The sequence below is a fragment of the Mustela nigripes genome, chromosome 13 (genome assembly GCF_022355385.1).
Source record: "Mustela nigripes isolate SB6536 chromosome 13, MUSNIG.SB6536, whole genome shotgun sequence".
Lineage (NCBI taxonomy): Eukaryota > Metazoa > Chordata > Mammalia > Carnivora > Mustelidae > Mustela > Mustela nigripes.
Window position 1 is genome coordinate 129,798,235 of NC_081569.1, and position 21,443 is coordinate 129,819,677.

General features: G+C 46.6%; 1 protein-coding gene across 1 annotated transcript in view; it reads right to left on the bottom strand.

Moving 5' to 3' along the window:
• The window catches only part of FLVCR2 (FLVCR choline and putative heme transporter 2), a 53,143-nt gene extending 40,818 nt beyond the window's left edge, over nt 1–12,325 (bottom strand). The window contains exon 1 of the mRNA XM_059373705.1: nt 10,617–12,325. Within this exon, the coding sequence (XP_059229688.1) occupies nt 10,617–11,339 (723 nt within the window). The 5' untranslated portion in view covers nt 11,340–12,325. The remainder of the gene's footprint in view (nt 1–10,616) is intronic.
• Between the last annotated feature and the right edge of the window lie 9,118 nt (nt 12,326–21,443).

Below are 21,443 nucleotides of genomic sequence, written 5' to 3' on the forward strand. Positions count from 1 at the left end.
ATCGCCACATGCTGCGAAAGAAACACCACCTCTGAGCCCTACATACAGCTGTCCGTTTGAGTGGCTTTCAAGTGGGATGAGTCCCCATTGTGATACTGCCTGGACACTTCGCAGAATGGCCCAACCCTGGTCACTCCATTCATGCAAAATAAGCTCATAAAAATCACCTCCTCAGGGAAGCTGTCCTGGTTGCTCCCCATCATGCTCATACTGGGATAATGTCCTCCCATGTGCTGTGTGACCTGTAAGGTCCCATGAACATACATGGTGGTATTATGAGTCTTTCAGTGTTGGCCTCTCCTTCTAGATCAGGAGCCCCCTGTGCAAAGGAGCAATTGTGTTTATTGACGGTAGTACTGATAACATCTGTTCTTCATTGAGCACATTTTTATCGAACAAATTCTGCCAGCTGAGAGCCCTCCATTATGTCTCACTTAACCCTCTCCTTTACCTTCTGCAATAGCCACTATTGTCTCCCGCTTACAAAAGAAGAAATCAAAACGTAGAAAACCTAATGGACTTGTCTGAAGGAACACAGCAGAGCTAACGATGGTGTTCTCAACCACCCTGGGACTGGCATGGTTCAAGGCACACAGTAAGGACTGCATAGCTCTTTCCATTGAAGGAACAAGACTGAATCACATCAGAAAGACAAATCCAGGTATGACAGTTCCTTCCTCCAATGACCTGAGCTCTCAACTGAGTAGTCACCTTAGTGCCTGTGTATTAATCTGTGTGTCCATCTGTCAGCACCTGTTACACCCAGAGCCCTGCTCTGAGATATGGGGGAGGTTTATTAGTCAAATTTCCAGCCCTCTGATAAGTTTCCCGTGTAGCTGAAAAAGGGGGGGGGCGGAGAGAGGGAGGGAACGACAGGAGAAAAGATAAGGAAGAGGGGGAAACACAAACCACCAGGAAACAAAGTATCCCAGTGTCTCAGTGAACTCAGCAAGCACCCAGAGGGCCCAGAATGCTCTCCTCCAAGCACAGACACTAATGAGTTGAAGACAGGTGAGCAGGCACCCAGCCGGAAGGAAACACCTCACAAGCAATGGATTTTTTTTTTTTTTTGTAAAATACACATAGCATGAAACTTAGCATTTTAACCATTTTTAACTGTATGGTTTAGTGGCATGAAGTATATTGCTATGCAAACCATCACTTCTACCCATCTCCAGAACATTCTTCATCTTCCCAAACTGAAATGCTATACTCATCAAACAGTAACTCCCCGTTCTTCCCTCCCCTAGTCCCTGGCAACTGCCATCCTACTTTCTGTCTCTATGAATCTGAGTACTCTTTGTACCTGTGGTATCATCAAAACATATTTGCTCTTTGTCCCCGGTTCCTGGTACAGAGTTCTGAAAGCTGTTGGCATCTTGTGAGTGTAGGAGTGTCTTTTGTTACTTCTAAGAAACCCTTTTCCATCACATCTGAATTTATGATGCTGATGTGACTCAGAGCACGGCCTGTCAATGGCCTTAGGATGGGCTAATCTCCAGAAAATTACATGATTCGAGTTTGGGAACTTTCAGCCTCATCCTCCTCTGACGTCTGAAGAGGGAAGGGGAGCTAGAAATTGAGCTCTATAAAAACACACGAGCAAGGAAATTCGGTGAGTTTTCTGGTCAAAACACATGACATCAGGGTGGAGAGGCAGGGTGGCAGGCCCAGAGAGACCCCCGCATCTCTTCCACTTGGCCGTTCCTGAGTTGCATTCTTTTTAATAACAAGTAAAGTTACCTTACTAGTAAACAAAATGTTTACCTGCGTTCTGTGAGCCATCCTAGCCAATCATAGAACCTGAGTAGGGGTCATGCGAACCTTCAATGTATAACCAGTGGGTGAGAAGTTTGGCTGGCCCCCAAGACTTGGAGATGGCATCTTAAGTGGGGGCAGTCTTGTGGAACCGAGCCCTGAACTTGTGGGGTTGGCTGGTTGGCATTAACTCCAAGTAATCAGTGTCAGAATTAAATATGATTGTAGGACACTCAGTTGGTGGCACAGAATTGGAGAATTGGTTGGTGTCAGGAAAAAATACACATCAATACCTCATATAAGTGGGATCGCGTAGTATCTCTCCTTTGGCGGACTATCCTATTCCACCTACCGTCTACCTATTTCCACCTACCTAATGTCTCCAAGGCTGATCCATGTGGAGCAGGGTCAGAATTTCCTTTCACGGATGAATAATATTTCATTTTATGTGTATATCACATTTTGTTTACCCATTTATCTGTAGAGGGACACTTAGGTTACTTTCACTTTTATGGCTATTGTGAATAATGTTGCTGTAAAAACAAGCATACAAATATCAGGTTTAGCTTCCTGCTTTCAGTTCTTTTGGATAAATAGCTAGGAGCAGAATTGCTGGATCATACAGTAATTCTAGTTTTAAGTTTCTGAGGAACTGCCATACTGTTTTCCAGACTGCACCATTTTACATTCCCATCAGCAATGCACAAGGGTTCCAATTTCTCCACAAGTTTGTCTACACTTCTTTATTCTTTCATAGCATTCTATTAAGTGTGAGGTGGAATCTCATTGTGTTTTTGCCTTGCATTTCCCTGATGATGAGCATCTTTTCATATGCGTAGTGACCATTTGTATATCTTTTTTGGAGGAATACCTGTTCAAGTCCTTTGCTCATTTTTAAATAAGTTCAGCGGTAGAGATTCTTTATATATTCTGGATATCAACCCTTATCAGATATATGGTTTGAAAATGTTTTCTCCCATTCCACAAATTGCCTTCTCACTCTAATGATCAGTGTCCTGTGATGCACAGAAGAGTTTTGTTTTGATATTGTCCAATGAATCTTTTTTTTTTTTGACCATGCTTTTTGTATCACAACCAAGAAATCATTGCCATCGTTACCAGATCCAAGATCACGAAGTGTTTTCCCTGTGTTTTCTTATTATAGAGTTTTACCAACACCATTTGTTTAAATAGTGATAACCATGTGTCAATGTAGGTTCATCAACTGTAACAAATGTAGCACTGTGGGTTATAGTTTTCTCCACACCATTTGTTGAGGAGATTGGTTGTCATGATGTGTCAATGTAGGTTCAACAACTGTAACATTCTGGTGGTGGATGTTGAGGACAGGGGAGGCTACTCGAGCTGAGGAGTGGCAGTAAGAAGGGTAGGGAGAAATCTCTGTGCCTTCGACTTAATTTTGCTGCAAACCTAAAACTGCTCTAAAAAATATTAAGGAAAATGTTCCCATTGGCCTTGGCACCCTTGTTAAAATCATTGGATCACATATGTGAGGGTTTACTTCTGGGCTCTCTATTCCATCGGTCTCTATGTTATGTCTTTTTGCCAGTATCATACCGCCATGATTGCTACCGCTTTGTTATTAGTTTTAGGGTCAAGAAGTGTGAGACCTCCAACTTTGTTGTTTTCCTCCAAAATGATTTTGGCTATTCAGCATCCCTTAAATTTCCACATGATATTTTCTTTTTTCCATTTTTCTATTTCTGCAAATAACATCATTGGCATTTTGATGGGGATGACACTGAATCTGTAAATCTGTTTTTGGTAATATTTCCATCTTAATAATATTTAGTCTTCCACAAACACAGGATGTCTTTTTCATGTATTTATGTATTTATGACTTCTTTAATTACTTTCAGCGATGTTTCACAGTTTTCAGTGTATAAATCTTTCACCTTTTTCATTAAATTTATTCCTGGGTTTGTTTTGTTTTCTTAATTTCCTATTTTGGATTGTTCATTGTTAGTGTACAAAAATACAATTAGGTTAAACTGTTGCAAATTCAGTTTACAGAAAGGACCTGGTTATTGGGAGTACAGCATGTGGGAGGAAGGGGGGGAGGAAAACTTAAGTAAAAATGCCATGAAATCTCCCACCATTTTGAATGGGGGTTTCTCTTGGTTGGGTGTTTGCCTAGTTGCTGTTTATCTTTGACTAATCTCCAGAACTCCTATGAAGAAGTGATTTTAGCTGGGTTTTAGTTTACTTAACATTTCTGTGAGGGGTGAGGGTCTGAAGCTTCCTGACCCACCATGTTGCTGACATCACTCTTCACAGCCTGAGGCTTATTCCCCAAACAGTGAGTCTATCTTCAAGGAGAGAATTAAGGAGCCAGACTGGTGAGAGTAGAGCGACAAGGCTGGGAGAGAACAAGAGACAGACTGGATAGAAAGAAACGGTGAGGAGTCGGGGTCTGAGCATGCTAACTCGAAGACTTAGACTTGATTCCATGAGAATTGCCAGGCACTTGCAACAATGCCACCAAAGGAACAAAGACAAGACAGAAGTCATGCCAGGCCAACCCGAGCCTCCTCCAGTGCCCTGAGCTGAAGGTTAAAGGAACAAAATGAAGAGGAGGGCACATGAGGTTGGTTCCACCTCACATTCCACCAGGGTGTGCCCCCCACACCCAGAGTGGGAGTATATTTTTAAAATCTTAAATGAATACAAATGATGAGCCCTACCCCAGCCCAGCCTCTTCCCTCAGTCTGGAGGCTGAATGCCTGGGCTCCCCATTGCTTCCTCCATTGCCCACCAGACCAGCATTCAGCAAACATGCAATAAATCTCTCATGACAACAACGTGTCTGCAAGCGAGAGGCTGCCTTCCCATAGCCTGCTGCTCTCTCCTCCTAGTGATTTCAAAAAACTGATCACTGGTCTCACCTGGGAAGCCAGGTGAAGAGATAGGAGCCCGGCCCCAGCCCTAGAGAGTCCAGGTAAGGAAGTCCACCTCGGGGCCCAGGCATCTGTATTTTTACCCAGCCCCTAGGGTGAGGCAAATGATCGCCATTTTTCGCTGGGAGCACGGGTCTGGATTCCTCCCCAGAGCTGCTCACCTCCGAGCTCATTCTGCTGGCCTGTGTCTTTGGCAAGGGTGTCCCGATAAACAAAGGAGACCGGGCATTCCCTTCCACTATATCTTCCCCAGAAGCCTCAAACTCAAGTTTTATCTGACCCACAGTTTCAAAAGATGGAATATAACTAAACACACACACCTATGAATTAGTTATCAGCACTTAATAGATTTCATAAGCCAGACCCAGAAAGACAAACGTTGTATGATTCCACTTATGTGACGTACCTAGCCGAGGCAAATTCGTAGAAACAGAGTAGAACAGAGGTCACTAGGGGCTGGAGGGAGGGGGATAGGAGGAGTTAATATTTGATGGGTACGCAGTGGTGGGGGGTTTATGAAAATGTTTGGGGAATAGATAGTGGTAGTGCTTCCATAACATTGTAAAAGTAGTTAATGCCATTGAATTGTATACTTGTGAATGGTTAAAATGATAAACATTATGTCTCTTTTACCATAATCATCATCATCATCATCATCATCATCATCATCAAAACAGACTTGATCTAAAAATCTGGATCTCTGGTTTCTCCCTAAAGAAAAAAAAAATGGTGGTGCCTGGGTGGCTCAGTGGGTTAATGCCTCTGCCTTCAGCTCAGGTCACGATCCTGGGGTCCCGGGATCGAGCCCCACATCAGGCTCTCTGCTCAGCAGGAGCCTGCTTCCCTTCCTCCCTCTCTGCCTACTTGTGATCTCTGTCTGTCAAATAAATAAAATCTTAAAAAAAAAAAAAAAAAAGATCTGGCAGCACTGGGCCATACTTTGTATACCAACAGTTGGCGGGAGCTGATGCAGCTGCTGTCTTTAGATGGGAAATGGACTCTCAAGTTGCCATGACCCCATTACACCCCACTGTCATTTTGACTGTCACATTTATAGGACCTGGCTGGCCCCCAGGAGGGTGTGGTCCCAGCCCCACCCCCCACACCCCCGCTGCATGTCAGTCACCTCTAGCCTCCTTCCGCCCTCCCAGCCCTGGACTATTCCTGTCTTCTAGTGCATAAGGGGAGGCCAGCAGTGGTCAGCCACGTGGGCAGGCACTCTGTGTGCTTTAAGGAACAAGAACAATGACCAGAAGAGAACATGAGTTTGCCTTCACCTCCCCCAACTTCAATGAGACCATGAAAGGCCTCTGACATTAGAAAATCCAGAACGGTAAGCTTAGACTTTAACACATCTCCATGGCAAATGACCATGATCTGGGAACAAGAGTGGGCTGACCACCCACCTCATGACCCTGACCCCTGAGTCAGTCTCAAACACCCAGCCTCTCTGGTATTACCACTCGATCAGCCAGCGGGCAAACACCACGTCCTCAAGGCTGGACTTTGATTCCTAGGGTCTGTCTTTATCTGCTAGAACCTATTTCCAAACACTTAGATATGATGTGGGTCAGGACATGCTCCTCCAAAGTACGGCACCCAGAGGGGGTTTCGGAAAACAGCAGAGTAGGAAAGCCACTCTGACTTCCTCCTCCTCCTCACCCTTCTTCCCTGAAATAGGTCTTAAACTCTCCTATAAGAGCTACCCCTCCCACAGCTGGAGCAAAGGAGCACCCCTACCTCTGAAGACAGAAGGATCCCAAGGAGAAGCATAACAAGTAGGCCTTGTCCAGCTTCCTCCCGTTCACTACACTAACTTTACACTCCTAACCTGTCATATTCCTCTATGATGATGCACTTTTCATCAAACTTGGCCTGAAACCACACAGGTCTGAGTGTTTCTTCATTTCCTTAGGAAGGAAATCATGCAATACTTATACTAAATAAACTTGGATGATTTTCTCCTATAACCTGTCTCCATCAGTTTAATTTTTAGACCGAACCAGGGCCCCAAGAGGGTCAAGGATATTCCCCCCCCACCCCGTAAATAGCATCATTGTTCTAGATCTGCTAGATCTGGCTATTGAGCCCATTCCTGGGAAATGTGGTGAGGCTCTAAGTGTCAAATACATGCTGATTTTCGAAGACTCAGTATAAAAAAAGAATGGAAAATAGCTTATTAGTGATTTTGTTATATTGATTATATGTTGAAAGACTATTTTGGATATACCGAATTAAATAAAATATCCTAATAAAACCAGTTTCACCTGCTCTTTCTACTTTTTAAAAAAAAATCAACATTTCACCTATTTTTAATGTAGCTAGTAGGAAAATTTAGTTGTACACGTGGCTTGCCTTATGTTTCTATTGGGTGGTACTATTTCCAAAAGCCCAAACGGCATGGCCGCTACACGCCCGATTCTGAAAGGTGACTGCACCAGACTGCTAAGTCCATCCTTATTCACAGGGGCTGTATTCCCAGATCCCCCACAGGGTGCCTCAAACTGCAGATAGTACTGAACCCTGTCTGTATGACGTGTTTCTCTATACCTACCTCTAACCATGGTAAAGTTCAGTTGTCAGTGAGGCAACGTAAGAGATTAGAAATTAACTAGCAATAAACTAGAACTGCTGTAACAATACATTGTAATGAAAGCACATGAATGTCGCCTCTCTCTCTCTCTCTCTCTGTCTTACTGTACTCTGTTCACCCTTCTTACAATGAAGTGCCAGGCTAACATGCCTGTGTGATGAGATGAAGCGAGGGGAATGATGTGGCATTGTGACATCGTGTAGGATGATGCTCCTGTAGGTCAGGAGGAGGACCATCTGTTTCCAGGTTGACCGCAGGGGACTAAAACCATGGAAAGTGAAACCAGGAAAGGGGGGGACTCGATATTTTTCACAACCCAAAAAGCAAACATTCTCTCCTCTTCTCTTTCTGGTAGGCACTGGGCTCTCAGCTGCCCAAGGGTCCTTGAGGAAGTCCCTCTGCCATCTCGGTGCTGTAAATTCCTCCTCGGGGCTGGCACTGACTCGGCCCCTTCGAGATCCCACCTCTCTCCCGTCCAATGCCACTAAGCTACCACCAGACTCTAGGAAGGGGCTTTCTTCCAATCCTTCTGCTATAATATCATTCACGTCCCTGAAAATCCCACATGGGTCATTTCCCTGAAAGCAATGGAACAAGTATTGCCAGATGCCAGGTGTCACTACCTGTGCAAATGGCCAGAGCCAAAGGGAAGAGGCTCTGTTGTAATTCTAGCATTCCTTCCCTCTCTCAGCCCTGCTGAGGACTCATTGGTTTCTTCTTGCCAAAGAGAGCCCCACCTGCTTGTGACTCCTGCTAGGCTTCTAGAGGCAGAATCTGCCCTTCAGCAGTTAACAACAGGGTAGGTGGAAAGGTGATACTAACGCCCAGCCCTTCAAAACAGAAGACAGGTGGAGAGGCATTCTGATTCTGGAGAAAACTGCTGGAAACTTAATCACCCTCACCAACCAGATACAAAATTCCACCCTCACAATCCTGACCTCCCCCTTTGTAAAAATATAGGCTTTAGGGGCACCTGGGTAGCTCAGTCAGTTAAGGGTCCGACTTTTGATCTCAGCTCAGGTCTTGATCTCAGGGTCATGAGTTCAAGTCCTGCCTTGGGCTCCACTTTTTTAAAAAAATTAATGAATGAAAAAAATAAAAAATTAATTTAAAAATTTAATTTAAAAACTAAAAAACATATGCTTTATCCACATGACACCTCAGCACTGGCCTACCGACACTGCATTTTGGAGGTGGAGTCGCGATCAAATCTCCCTTCTACCACTTAGTAGCTGTAGGACCCCAGATAAGTTTCCTCTAATTATCTGGGTCTCAATTTTCTCACCCATAACAACAGGGACAAATTCCACCTACCTCACAGAGTTGAAAAAATAAATAACAGATGAGAAATACCTTTCACATAATAGGTGTTTGATAGACATTGGCTTCCTTCCCCTTCAATTTCCTCTAAGCAGTCAGGCGAACAAGGTATTAAAATTCTTCTGGAGAACTGAAAATAAATCCTATACATGCTGTCCTTGGTTTTGTTTACTCATTTGTTTATCAGAATCCTAGTGCCTGGAACAATTTTAAAATCCTGTACGGGAACTCTGCAAAGACAGGGATTACTTTTGTGGGCCTAGCCCAGTGCCTGGCAAACTGGGAGGCACTAGGTGAATCCTTGTTGAATGAATGAATGAATGAATGAATGACGAATTTGATGCCAGCAGGGCAGGTGCACATGTAGAGTGGTTGGAGGCACTAGAAGAGGGAGGCTCAGAATTACCAGGGTACAGAGTTTAGCATATCAGTGTGAGGTTCACAGGCCCAGAAGAATCAGAGTGCGGAATACCATCCGAAGTCTGTTTAGACAACTCTGGGGAGCCTTTTTTTCTAAGCAGCAAAGCTCTTGCTACCACTCTAGTACTATCTCTCCTCCATTTAGCCCTACTTTCCTCAGAAAGAAAGGTTAAATAAAACACATGCCAAGAAACAAACATAGATCTTCATCCCTACAGGAGGAAGCACAAACAATTCAATTTTTCAATACATTTTTTCAGGGTTTTTCATATATTTTCTTAGGGTTAAGCCGAAAAGATCAAATTGAGTAGATGGCTCTGTGCTACAAATATATTCTGTCAGAGTGTTTTTAAAATGCAAAATTCTTAGCATGTCCTGACCTTGGTGGGGATTGGGGGTGGGGAATGAGTAAACAGTATTATTAAATTTTAAAGATTTATCTGGTGTCAAGTTCCCTCACAGGTGTGTGAGGAGGAGTCTGAAAATCTATTAGTTTATGCTTTATGATTTATAAAAAAAATTTTTTGAATTCTCTGATCTCTCCTGGCCACAGGGGAGGGGCTTCTCCCACATAGCCAACAGTGCTCTCCCCAAACAATGGATTTGAGACTGCAGTGACCTCCTATGAATCCTGTTCTGCTGCTCAAACAGAGATTTAACCCTTGGGAGGCTGGAAAGGTCCTGCCCTTCACCTCCCAGCTTTACTCTCCTATAAGGGAAAAAAATCCAATAAGAACTAAGGGTTACTGGTCATCTGTTAAATAAAATAAAATGGAAACAATGGCAGGTGCTTGGGAAGAAGTAGGACCCAGAGGCAGAACCCCATAAATACTTGCTTCAAATATTTAGAGAAGGCAGTCATAATATGCCTAGCATTTTGGATCATAACCTCACTGAGATGCAAAGAATTTGAGATCTTCCTTCAAAAGTAGAAAAGAAAAGGGATTGAGATAGGAGCTCTCCACGCCTTTCCAAAAAGGTTTCTAGGCCTTAGGAATTCAGGGTGAGATTTCTATTCCCTCCTGCTAGGCTTGGCTCTAACCCCCAAGAAAGCAGCGTGTCCCAGAGCACCGTTTCCACTGTCCTGGCTTCAGCTGTGTATAAAAGACGGTCAGCACAGGGCCAAGCACCACCAAGCCAGCGCTCTGTGACTGTATGTTGTACAGGAGATTCTGTGCTCTAGGAAAGCCGGTGGGTCCGGCTAAAAATACCCATCAAATTCTGACAATCCCAGAATAAACTGATGCCCACGGGCTGCTCCCTGAGAAAGAATAACTTTCCTGAAATCCCAGGTTTAAGTCGTGGACTGCGGGGGTCAGGAAGATCATAAACCCGAGGACGGTCCAGAAGCATGCTTCCTGCTAGGGGAGGAGGAACTGTCGGTCAAAGACTAGGTCTCCTCCTTCGGTTCCCCTGCCCTTCTCTTACACAGCCATCCAGTCACAATCCCTCCCTCCCACTCAGCCACAAAGTCACCCAGAGTCACAAACACTGCTGAAGTCAGAAAACTACAGGCTCCCCCACACTCAGGTGCAACCTAACACGGAGGGCCTCACTATGACAATGACGCCCATTCCTCCAAACTGCCCACCCACAGCTCGACCCACCTGATTGCCAAAGACTGCGACAGAGCAGGCCGTTGACACCTCGTTAGCCCCGAACCAGACGGAAGCAATGCGGGAGGGCATGCCCAGGATGAAGACCTGGGCCACCGAGCAGACAACCTGGCCCAGGACGGTGACCGGGAAGAGATGTGGCTTCAGGCTCCCCAACTTCACCCAGGCCCCCAGGCAGTTGAGAGCAGAGCCGGTGAGGGCGATGGTACGCAGGCCGAATTTCTCCAGCAGCCAGGCCACGGGCAGGAGCAGAGGGATGTAGGTGAGCATGTAACACATGGACAGCCAGTCGATGGCAAAAGCACTGACCCCGTAGAACTTCATGAAGATGTTATTGATGGAGCCGTACTGGATCCACTGGAAGGCGTTGCACATGGAGTAGCCGCTGAACAGCAGGACTACCACCCAGCGGCGTTTGCTCACCTTGATCACGCTAAGGTCCTCAGGGCCTGAGCTACTGGGGTGGGCCAAGCCACCGGCTTGGGCCAACGTACTGGGGTGGGCCGAACTGCTTGGGTGCGCCGTGACGCAGGGGTGGGCCGAACTGCTGGGCTGGGTCGAGACGCTGGGGTGGATGGAGACGCTGGGGGGGGCCGACACGCTCTGCTCTGCGGACACGCTGGCTTGGCCCGAGGCGCTGGGGTCTGCCCAGAGGGCAGGCTCCTGCGCAGAGCTGCCATCGTGCTCGTGTTGGTTGGGATCTTCATTCACCATGATCACAGCCTCTCCTGGAGCCCGAGACAGGTGCTGAGGACTCCGGCAGTCTCAAGGGACAGTGGCCTCGGCTGCTCCCTTAGAGCTGGAAGGGCAATTGCCCCGGCCCAACCCCAAAATAAACGGAGACCCGAGGCTGCGTAAAAACCGTGAGCCGGGCTCCCTTCACTCACCCCCAAGCTTCTGCTCCCACTTTTCCTTGGTGTCTCTTGCCACCGACCGCTGTCCCCCCCAGGCCGGCTGCAGACACCTCAGCCCGGTCCTGGCTCCGGGGGCCTGCAGTCCACCCCAGGGGTTCAGGCCAATTCTGTCCCTCGGTCGTGGAGAAAAGTTCGCGCCTGGCACGGAGCCTCTAGGTGGGACAGGGTTCCGCTCCGGGGTGGCTTTGGGGCCCCGCCCCCTCGGGCGCACGTGACCGCCCCACCCCCGTCCAGCCGGCTTCCCCCACCCTCCTGCCCCCGCTTCCCTCCAGCCTTCTCGAGCCGGGCTGGTCCGGCTGCGCAGTTGTTTCGCCACAGCTTGCGGGGTGCATTCCTCCCCCACGCCCCGGGTGCCATGGAAACCGCCGGGTTAACCCCCCCCACACCCTGCACTGCCCCTCAGATTCATTGCCTCTCTCAGGGGACCCCCGCAGGAAAAAAACCCCGAAGTTCTGCCGAGGTAATCCCACAGATGGAGTCTCCTCGGCGCGGGTCCCCATCCCCTGCGCGTGGGCATCGATGCCCAGCTCCTCCAGAGTGCTCTGGGCAATCCAGGAGGGCTTCCCGACTTTTTACCAATTGGCTGAGCTCCCGGATCCTTGCTGAACTTTGGGTATAAAGAGATTTGTAGATTTCTCGGTCTGGTTGCGCTCCTCGGGTAAACGCAAATTGCAGGAAACTCGAATGGCTCGCTCGTTGCTTTGCCTGCCGAAGTGGTCTTTTCTTTTCTTGGGGGACTTTTCTTGGGGGACTCAAATTTGAACCCGTGAGGTACACCTCTTCTTTCCTGTCGGTCCCTGGTCACCTAGGCAAGCACCGGTGGGTGGAGAGTAGCCGGGAGTTTGGAGAGTTTTTAGAACTGGTGGCCTTGTTGCTGGGTATTTCTTTAAGTAGCCCTGGGCTGCCACCTGTTGATCCCAGCCCGTAACAGAGGGTGATCCTTCAAGTCATCGCCTCCAGAATGTCAGACCTGCAGGGCAGAAATGTCTGTTTCCAGTGTCCCATTTCAGCCCGGGAGGGCGGGGGTGGGGGGTGCGGGACCCAGATTCTCTCTGGGTTCAAACACCAGCTTAACTACTCCCAGGTGTGTGATGTAAATTAAGATACTCTACCTCCCTGCCTCGGTTTCTTCACCCATAAAATAGGGATGATGAAATCATAAGTACACACCTCACAGTGTTGTTTTGAGGCTTGAATGATACAAGACGTGAAAGTGCTTTAAAAATTTCCTGGCGGACCGCAATCGTTCCTTGAGTGTTAGCTATCCTAAGAATCCAAAAGCTAATATTTGTTGTATCGTGCCTAACATGTTTGCTACATTATGGCATTAAAGCATCACAAGAACTCTATGATGTAGTTACCATGGCCAGCCTGCATTTAAGATCAGAAGACTAAGGCTCAAAAAGTGAAGTGATTTCTTACTTAAGATCCCAGCTGGCTTGAAGAACCATAGTTCTCAGTCAAGTCTGTATTCACTCCAGCTATAGCCTAGCTGCTCACATGCGGTCTGGGAACAGCAGTGTGGACATGCTCCTGGGAGCCTATTACAAAGGCAGAAGCCCAGTCCACCCTGGACCTCCCGAATTAGAGGTTACATTTTAGAAGACCTCCAGGTGATCTGTTTGTTTGCACATCAAAGTTTGAGAGCCACTGGGCCCTACTGCTTTCCTTTGTTTTCTTTTTAAATTTTCAAGTGAATGTTGAATTTAAAGCCCTGGGCAGCGGTTCTCAACTTGGATTGAACATTAGAAGCACATGGGGAACTCACCATTCCCAGTGCTTCAGCCACACCCCAAATCTGGTTAAGACGGGACCCCTGGCATCTGCACATTTAAAGGTCCCCAGGTCGTCTCAGCAGGTAGCCACATTTGAGCACCCCTGGTGGGGCCAAAGCCCCTGGTTCCTAGGAGGGGGAACACTGGAGGCACCAACTTCTTTGCAGAAATTATGAGGTCTTGGACTATTGTGGAATGTTTGGAGAGAAAACTCACACCCAGGAAGAATCTCTACACTAATTTAACAGTCCCCATTCTCAAAATTCCAGCAGTGTTTCCTATCATTCTTCAAGGAACACGGAACCTCTATTCTCTTGAAAGACCTTCTAAGACCTCTTACTGCATCTAATTCCTAGATCATCATAGACCTCTCTCCAACTCTTAACAATGTATTCAGAAGAAGAAGAAAAGGAGAAAGAAAGAAAGAAAGAAATTTTTTAAAGTGATCTCTACACCCAGTGTGGGCTTGAACACAAGATCAAGATCAGATGCTCTACTGACTGAGCCAGGCAAGTGCCCCTTTACAATGTATTCTTACCTGTATCTTGCATATATGGAAACTGAGGCCCAGAGAGTTGGAGCCTGTAGCTCAGAGCCCCACAGCTACTTAGCATCAAAACAAGCAACAATATGGTTCTGTGAGTTCTCTTCTACCCAGCACACCTCCTCTCCCCTACTGTGTGCTGCTATGGGGTAACAAATGCTAGAGTTTAGAGTTTGGTGACAAATCCCACTGGTCTAACCACTGGTCATTCCAGTGATATTTGGGGTGGCCTTTTGTGGTAGAGTGAGCCAGATCTAAGGATCTAACGTGAGGGCTTGATTCAGTTTACTAATCTCTCTATCCTCCAGGTCTATAAAATGAGAATTAAAAATATCGGCAAAATTGTTTTCAGTAATAATAATGTGGCAGCCATCACAGTAGTGCTTGACTGATTCCCACCAGGGATGGACAGCTATGTAAATGTTGGGATGATATTACATAGAGAGAAATATTCTGAGTTCATCCATTGAGAAAACTGAGTAGCTTACTATGTGTTACATCTGTTTACCTATCCATAGATATGTCCTAAGTGTAGGTAATCTTGAAGAGGAAGGAGAAATACACTTTAGAGATTGCTTCCTGAAAGGGGGTCCTGTTCCCTTGTTTACCCCAACTGGTTCCCTGGGACTTGGAGGGACCCTCTGGCTTTGAAAACAAGCTTTCCTGGCCTTCAGCAGAATAGCAGCAAAGTCTGCCCTCTAGAGGCTAACAACAACTCCCAGCAATAAAAGTAGGACTAGAAGTCACAACGTCCTACCAGATAAGCCAAGACTGTGGATGGGTGAGGCATGGAATTTGTTGAGTCCATAGGAAGTCTAAATTGCTAATGAATGAATCAGATCGAGATTCTGGATCAGTCCCTCTTAAAAAATACCAACACTTAGAATTTGTGGAAATGCAGCTCTTACAAATCTTATGTGTGTAATAGTGCATCTTCACCAAATCCTACTTTCCCTTGTCTCCCACACTCCCACACATTTCCAGGTCCTTAAAGACTTGTGTATGTCTTTGCATACTTTGGAGCTTTTGGTGGGATCATTCATGCAGCACATGTTCTCGGTACTTATTGGTAGTATAGAGTTGAATTACACTTCACCATGAAATTTCAGAAAACTGGGACAAAAAGGAGCTCCGAGAGGTTTCCAGAGATTGAAAAAGAGGTTTCATAAAATACATTCCAAAAAAGCAGGCATGGAATGTCATCAGAGTTATCCAACCTGGAAACCGGAAGTCAGGGAAATAATACCTTCAGAAGAAAATCATTTCCTGCCTCGAATTCCATATCCAAACGACCAAAACAAAACAAGTATGACAAGAGAATCAAACATTTTCAGAAATGCAGAGTTTCCCAAAAAAGGTAGTGCCTCATCCTCTCTCTCAGAAAGCTGCTGAAGGATGCGCTCCACCAAAACAAGGAAGCCTAGAGAATAAGTTGTTAGATCCAAGAAAATGGGGACTCCAAGAGGCAGGGAACTGGAATCACCAGGATCATAGTAAAAGAAAACCCCAGATGAACCATTACGGGCCAGGCACAGAAAGCACCTTGTTCAGAGGGAAGCTAGTCAAAAACACTCCAGGAAAGTTTTATTCAAGTAGATGACACTGATAGGATTGTGTGCGAAACTCTTGAGAGGGGTTTACACAATTGGGGTGAATTACAGCTTGGACTTGTGATAACATATCACAGATGTAATTAAGTAAATGGGAGGGACCAAGTGTTAATTCCAGTGGAATATAAAATGTTGTGGAGGGAAGAAGGGAAAATCATGGTTATCTTAAGTAACTCAGGTGTGAATCACATGGTCATCACAATGTGAAGACTGGAAGCTGATACAACCAAGTATGATGTAACTATATTGGGAGATGGAGGGAATGGGAAGTGAGCACATGTGTGTGGTAGAGGGAAGGGTGGGGTAAGCAGAGCTAAATCTTTGACTGCCATATTGGAAGGTCAATGCATAATGCCTAACATGGACAAAATCAGAAAGTATCAATATACTATCTGATTTAGAGTTATGGAGATAAATACCAAAAGACTTATCAAACAAAAGTTAGAAGTCCTTGGCTTGGGGGAGTAGGAAAGGTAGTTAACCAACTGATATCCTCGATACATGACTATTTGATTTATTAAACTTTGTATATATTTGGCTTTTAAAAAACTCTACACTTTATTTTTCTTAAGATTTTATTTATTTATTTGACACAGAGAGACAAAGGAGAGAGGGAACACAAGCAGGGGGAGTGGGAGAGGGAGAAGCAGGCTTCCCGCTGAGCAGGGAGCCCGATGAGGGGCTCTATCCAGGACCTCAGGATCACGCCCTGAGCTGAAGGCAGATGCTTAACGACTGAGCCACCCAGTCACCCCACCCCCCAAAACTCTACACTTTATTTTTTTTTTAAGATTTTATTTATTTGACACAGAGAGAGAGAGATCACAAGCAGAGAGACAGGCAGAGACAGAGAGGGAAGCAGGCTCCCTGCTGAGCAGAGCCCGATGTGGGACTCGATCCCAGGACCCTGAGATCATGATCTGAGCCAAAGGCAGAGGCTTAACCCACTGAGCCACCCAGTCACCCCCTAAAACTCTACACTTTAAAAATTGAATCAAACTCAGTGGAGATTGAATTTCTTCACCAAGGCCCACTGTGATATCTGCGGGTGTGGTCTGTTCTGTCATGGATTTTATGTTGGTGCTAAAATGGACACTCGAGACTCAACTCTGGAACCTCAGGGATGGTTTTTCAGCTGAGCCGGGTCCTCCAAACTTGGGCCGTGTGTCACCTCAGAGAACTAGGTGTGTGGTCAGAGGCCCCATAACCCACCCCCTAGACTTGCTTGACACTCTCCCTGACCTTCCTTCTGCTTCCAATGACTTTTACACTTGTAGATTCCATGGGGGATCTTAACCACGTATGACTCCCTCTTGTGATGAAACTTCTGTCCCATCATCCAAAGATCATGCCAAGGTCCACGTCTCCTCTGGAATTCTGTCTATCAATGAATAGCTCCTCCAGCTCCCAGGTCAGCCAGAGAAGTATCTTGAGAGCCACCCAGAACGCTCTCTTCCTTTACTCTCAGTGTCCGCGGGGCATCCTTACCATCTTCCCTTTCCTCCTTTCCCCTTGGCACCACCTTCGTTGGGCTTCTCGTGGCTCCTCACCTTGATGCTGCGACCCCCTCCTCATTGGTCTGACCCTTCCGGTTCGCCACTGCGCCACTCTTCAGAGTTCCAGTTCTCATTAGCCCTCTCTCCTGCCTCGACTCTTCCAGCAGCCACCCCTCGACTGCAGATGGTCCCCACTCCCCAGCTGAGCACCGAAGCCTTTGTGATGCTGCTCTGGCCACAACACCCACCACAAGCCACTCCACTTGGCCCTCCAGGCAGGTGGAAACACCTGTCGCTCCCAGCAAGCATGGTGCAGACATCATGCCTTGCCCACACCAGCTTTCACGGGGGCAAGTGCCACTGCCTCCAAGAAGCCTTTTCCAGTGTTCTTCCACAACCTGCATGTACACACTCTACCATACATGTTCTTGGGTTTGGAGAGGGGGTTGTTCTTTTTTAAAAGATTTTATTTATTTATTTATTTGTTTGACAGAGAGGGATCACAAGTAGGCAGAAAGGCAGGCGGGGAGGCGTGGGGGAAGCAGGCTCCCCACTGAACAGAGAGCCTGATGTGGGACTCGATCCCAGGACCCTGAGATCATGACCTGAGGTGAAGGCAGAGGCTGTAACCCACTGAGCCACCCAGGCACCCCTCTACCATACATGTTTATTTAGGTCTTTAAGTCATCCACTGCCTTGAGTTCCTCAAGTTATCCTGCCCTTTTCACATTCAACCTCAATCTCTCTTGTGTGATGTCTGGCCTAGAGAAGGGAAGTGAAGGTGTGATTGAACTGCCTTCTGAAATGCAACTCCTAGGCAAGTCCCATCTCCAGATGGCCTCAAAATGAATGGCAACATGTCCAGCTTGTCCTGAATACTCAGGCTTCCTTTATTTTGTCTCCCCCCCCCCACCCCCTGAAGGCTACCATAGAGCCCATAGAGTGGGAAAGCCCCAGATCAGTCCCGTGGTATGGAATTCTGGATTCCTTCCCTTCCAGGGTCCTCTCAGTTCAGAGTGTCTCCGAGTCTGTCCTTGAAGGGAGTGGGACCAGGGCCTGCTGATGTCTTAAAGAGCCGGGGAAGACCCATTCTCTTTAGAAGTCAGGACAGAATGAAAGCTTCCTAGCTGGACACATCAGGGCCAGGCTCTGTCCTGGACGCATGGTTTGAGATGAATGTTTCAGTTCCCTGGGTATACAGGGCTGTATCTTGAGAGGCCTCAAATGGTATCAGTCATTATCCTAAAGAAAAGGCCTGTGGACCCAGATCACATTGTACTTCCGCATCTGTCCACGTTTTGATGTGTTCGTGGTGCTCACTATGTTGTTCTTGATAGCTTTTTATAGATTTTAAATATTTCTTAATAATTAGAAAACAAAGTTCCTCCATAAACATGAGAAAGGTCTCGCTAAACAAGAGTCAAAGAGGAAGGAGATATTAAGATTTTTTTTTTGCATAATCTATAGAAAGTCCAGAGGTGTGAGGTTTTCTTTGCATAATGAAACAGAGGAAGTGTGGTAGCAGTGAGATTTGTTGATCACCAAGGCAACAATTAAAGGTACGTGGGGTGACAAGAGGGGTGCTGAGCAGACAGGGTTAGGTGATGTTGAAACCAGAGTGCGAGAGAAAGGATAGACAGAATCATCTGGTGAAATCCCTCCGTGTTTGCGGATAATACCCAGGCTTTCTTAACAGAGCCATTTATTCATTCATTCACACACTCGTCTCCTGCAGGCCAAGCACTGTGCTGGGCGTCAGGGAAACCAAACACAACAAGGACAGTGGTCTTAGTATTCTTACCCTCCGGGTGTCCACAAACTTATGGTGAGACAGACTAGTGAGGAAGTCATTGTAGGGTGGGGCAGTAAATTCTTGGTGAAGGTCAGTGCTGGCTCATGGATTGACAAAGCAGGAAGCTAGAGAGGGCTTCTCAGAGAGATGTTTGAACAGGACCTTGAGGGACAGGTAAGACCTACGGCCAGTGTTGGGGATCCTCTGGTGAGTAAAACAGGCATAGTCCTTTCCTGCCCTGATGGAGCTAATGGTTTAGTTTGGAGGACAATCACCAAGCAAACTCTCACACATGCATAAGTAAAATTGTTACAAGTGCTCTGAGGGTTATTGGTAAGAATTTATCTAGGGCAGAGAAGTTAGCTCTTAAGAGTGAAGCCAGCTCTTAAGAGTGAAAACTAACTAGGTGAAGGGGGGAAGGGCATTCTAATCAAGCAAACAGTATGTGCAAAGGCCCTGAGGCAGGAAGGAGTTGAACATCAGTGTGGCTAGGGCAGAGTGAGTGTGAGGGGAACCAGAGAGGCAGCAGCTAGATGGTGCAAGCATCATGAAGAGATTTTTACTTTGTCCTAAGAGCAAAGGGGAGCCATTGGGAGGTTTCAATCAGATGAAGGGACGTTATCAGAATCGTCTCTTGGAGAGTCCTGGCTGCTCTGGATGCTTTGGGGAGAACCCAATGAGGTGGGGGGGGGTGAGCATGGGGGCAGAGGGACCTCTTGGGAGGTCCTTGCTCTCACCCAAGTGAGAAAGGAGTTTGGAAACCGAGAGTGGCGGCAGTGAGGGGATGGGGGAGGAGCTGCAGGTGGCAGGATTGGATGGGGGAGTGGAGGGCAGAGGGAGGAATCGGGATAATTCTCTCTGGAGGGAGGGTCACAACTTCCCAGGAAAGCTTGTGGAGAGAGAAGCAAAATTGTATCATCACCCCCGCCTCTGGTTCCTCTGTCCTTCTTCCTTCGTTGCCCACACCCCCAACCCCTTCCTCTCAGCCAGAGAAGCTGCTTTAAATGCTGAGTATAAATTCCCATGAAAATCCAACAATCAAATTTTATGGAAAGTAGGGAGTCCCGAATTCATCCTCTCATCTTTCACTCTCTGGCACCACGCCCCCTCGGGACTGCAGGGCAGGACGCTTGGCTCAGGTTCACCTTGATTCTGTGAATAAATAGAAAAATTAGAAAGAAACAAGTCCAAAATGAAACCCACATTTTTATGGATTCTCTTTAAGTTTCCCGAAGTAATAGTCGCGTGAAGTCCCTGCCGGTGGTGCCGTCAGCTGCCCTGAGCACTAAGTAGTCTTGAAAGTGTTTTCTCGTGTCTCAAATGGGGCAACCGAGCATGCCGACTGGATCCCGATTTTTTCAATAACCTTTTCTTTTTAGTGTTGCATTGATTGCTATATTGGTGCCCAATATGAACTAGCTGAAGCTTAAAAAGCTCATGTTTCGAGAACACTGGGGGTGCTCAAAGCCTTTACCTGAGAAAGAGTTGACCACTCAAATGGTAGAAAGGGCAGAGTATGGCCAAAGCCTGGGGAACCGCCAGAGCCAATGTGCTGCTCAGGGCTCCTTCCTTCCTGATCTCTGCCTGCGTCTCAGTGCATTTGGGTGGCTGTCACAAAAAGCACCTTGTAAATGACAGAAATTTATTTCTCACAGTTTGAGAGGCTGACAGATCCCAGAGTCCAGGTGCCAACAGATGTGGTGTCTGGTGGGGTCCCCTTTCTGGCTCACAGATGACATCTTGCTGACCTCATGTGGGAGAAGGGGTGAGAAGCTCTCTGGGGTCTCTTTTGGAAGGGCATGGAACCCATTCAGGAGGACTTCACCCTTCTGAACCAACCACCTCATAAAGGCCCCACCTCCTAATGCCTTCACACTGGGGGTTATGTTTCAATTATGTTTCAAATACAAAACACACTGTTGTGAGGCACAAACAGTCTGTAGCATCCTGAATGTCAGCTTTCTTTTTTCCTCTTCCTAAAGACTAGTTTTTCTCCACACTGGAGTTTCGCCTCTTAATAGCCTCAGCTGCCTGAGAGAGGCTGCCCTGATTTTTTGTCCTAAATACAAACCCCCAGATGCCCATTCCTAGACCCACCAACCATGCCCATAGAGGCAGCTCCCAAGGGGGCTGTATTGGAATGGAGGAGGGACCATTTCCAGAAAGAAAGCAGCAATTAACCAAACAGACCAAATGATCAGTGCCACACAGCCTACTGAATGGGAGAAGATATATACAAAAGACATAGCCGATAAAAGGGTAGTATCCAAAATAGACAAAGAACTTAAATAACTCAACACAAAACCCACAGATGATCCAATTTAAAAATGGGCAGAAGACATGAACAGACACTTTTCCCAAAGAAGATATCTAGATGGCCAACAGACGCATGAAAAGATGCTCACCATCACTCACCGTCAGGGAAATGCAAATCAAAACCACAATGAAGTATCACTTCACACCTGTCAGAATGGCTAACGTCAAAAACACAAGAAACAACAGGTGTTGGCAAGGATGTGGAGATAAGGGAACCCTCGTGCACTGTTGATGAGAATGCAAACTGGTGCAGCCAGTCTGGGAAACAGTATGGAGGCTCCTCAAAAAATTAAAAATAAATTTATATGATCCACAAATTCCACTACTGCATATTTACTCAAAGACTATGAAAACACTATTTGGAAAAGATA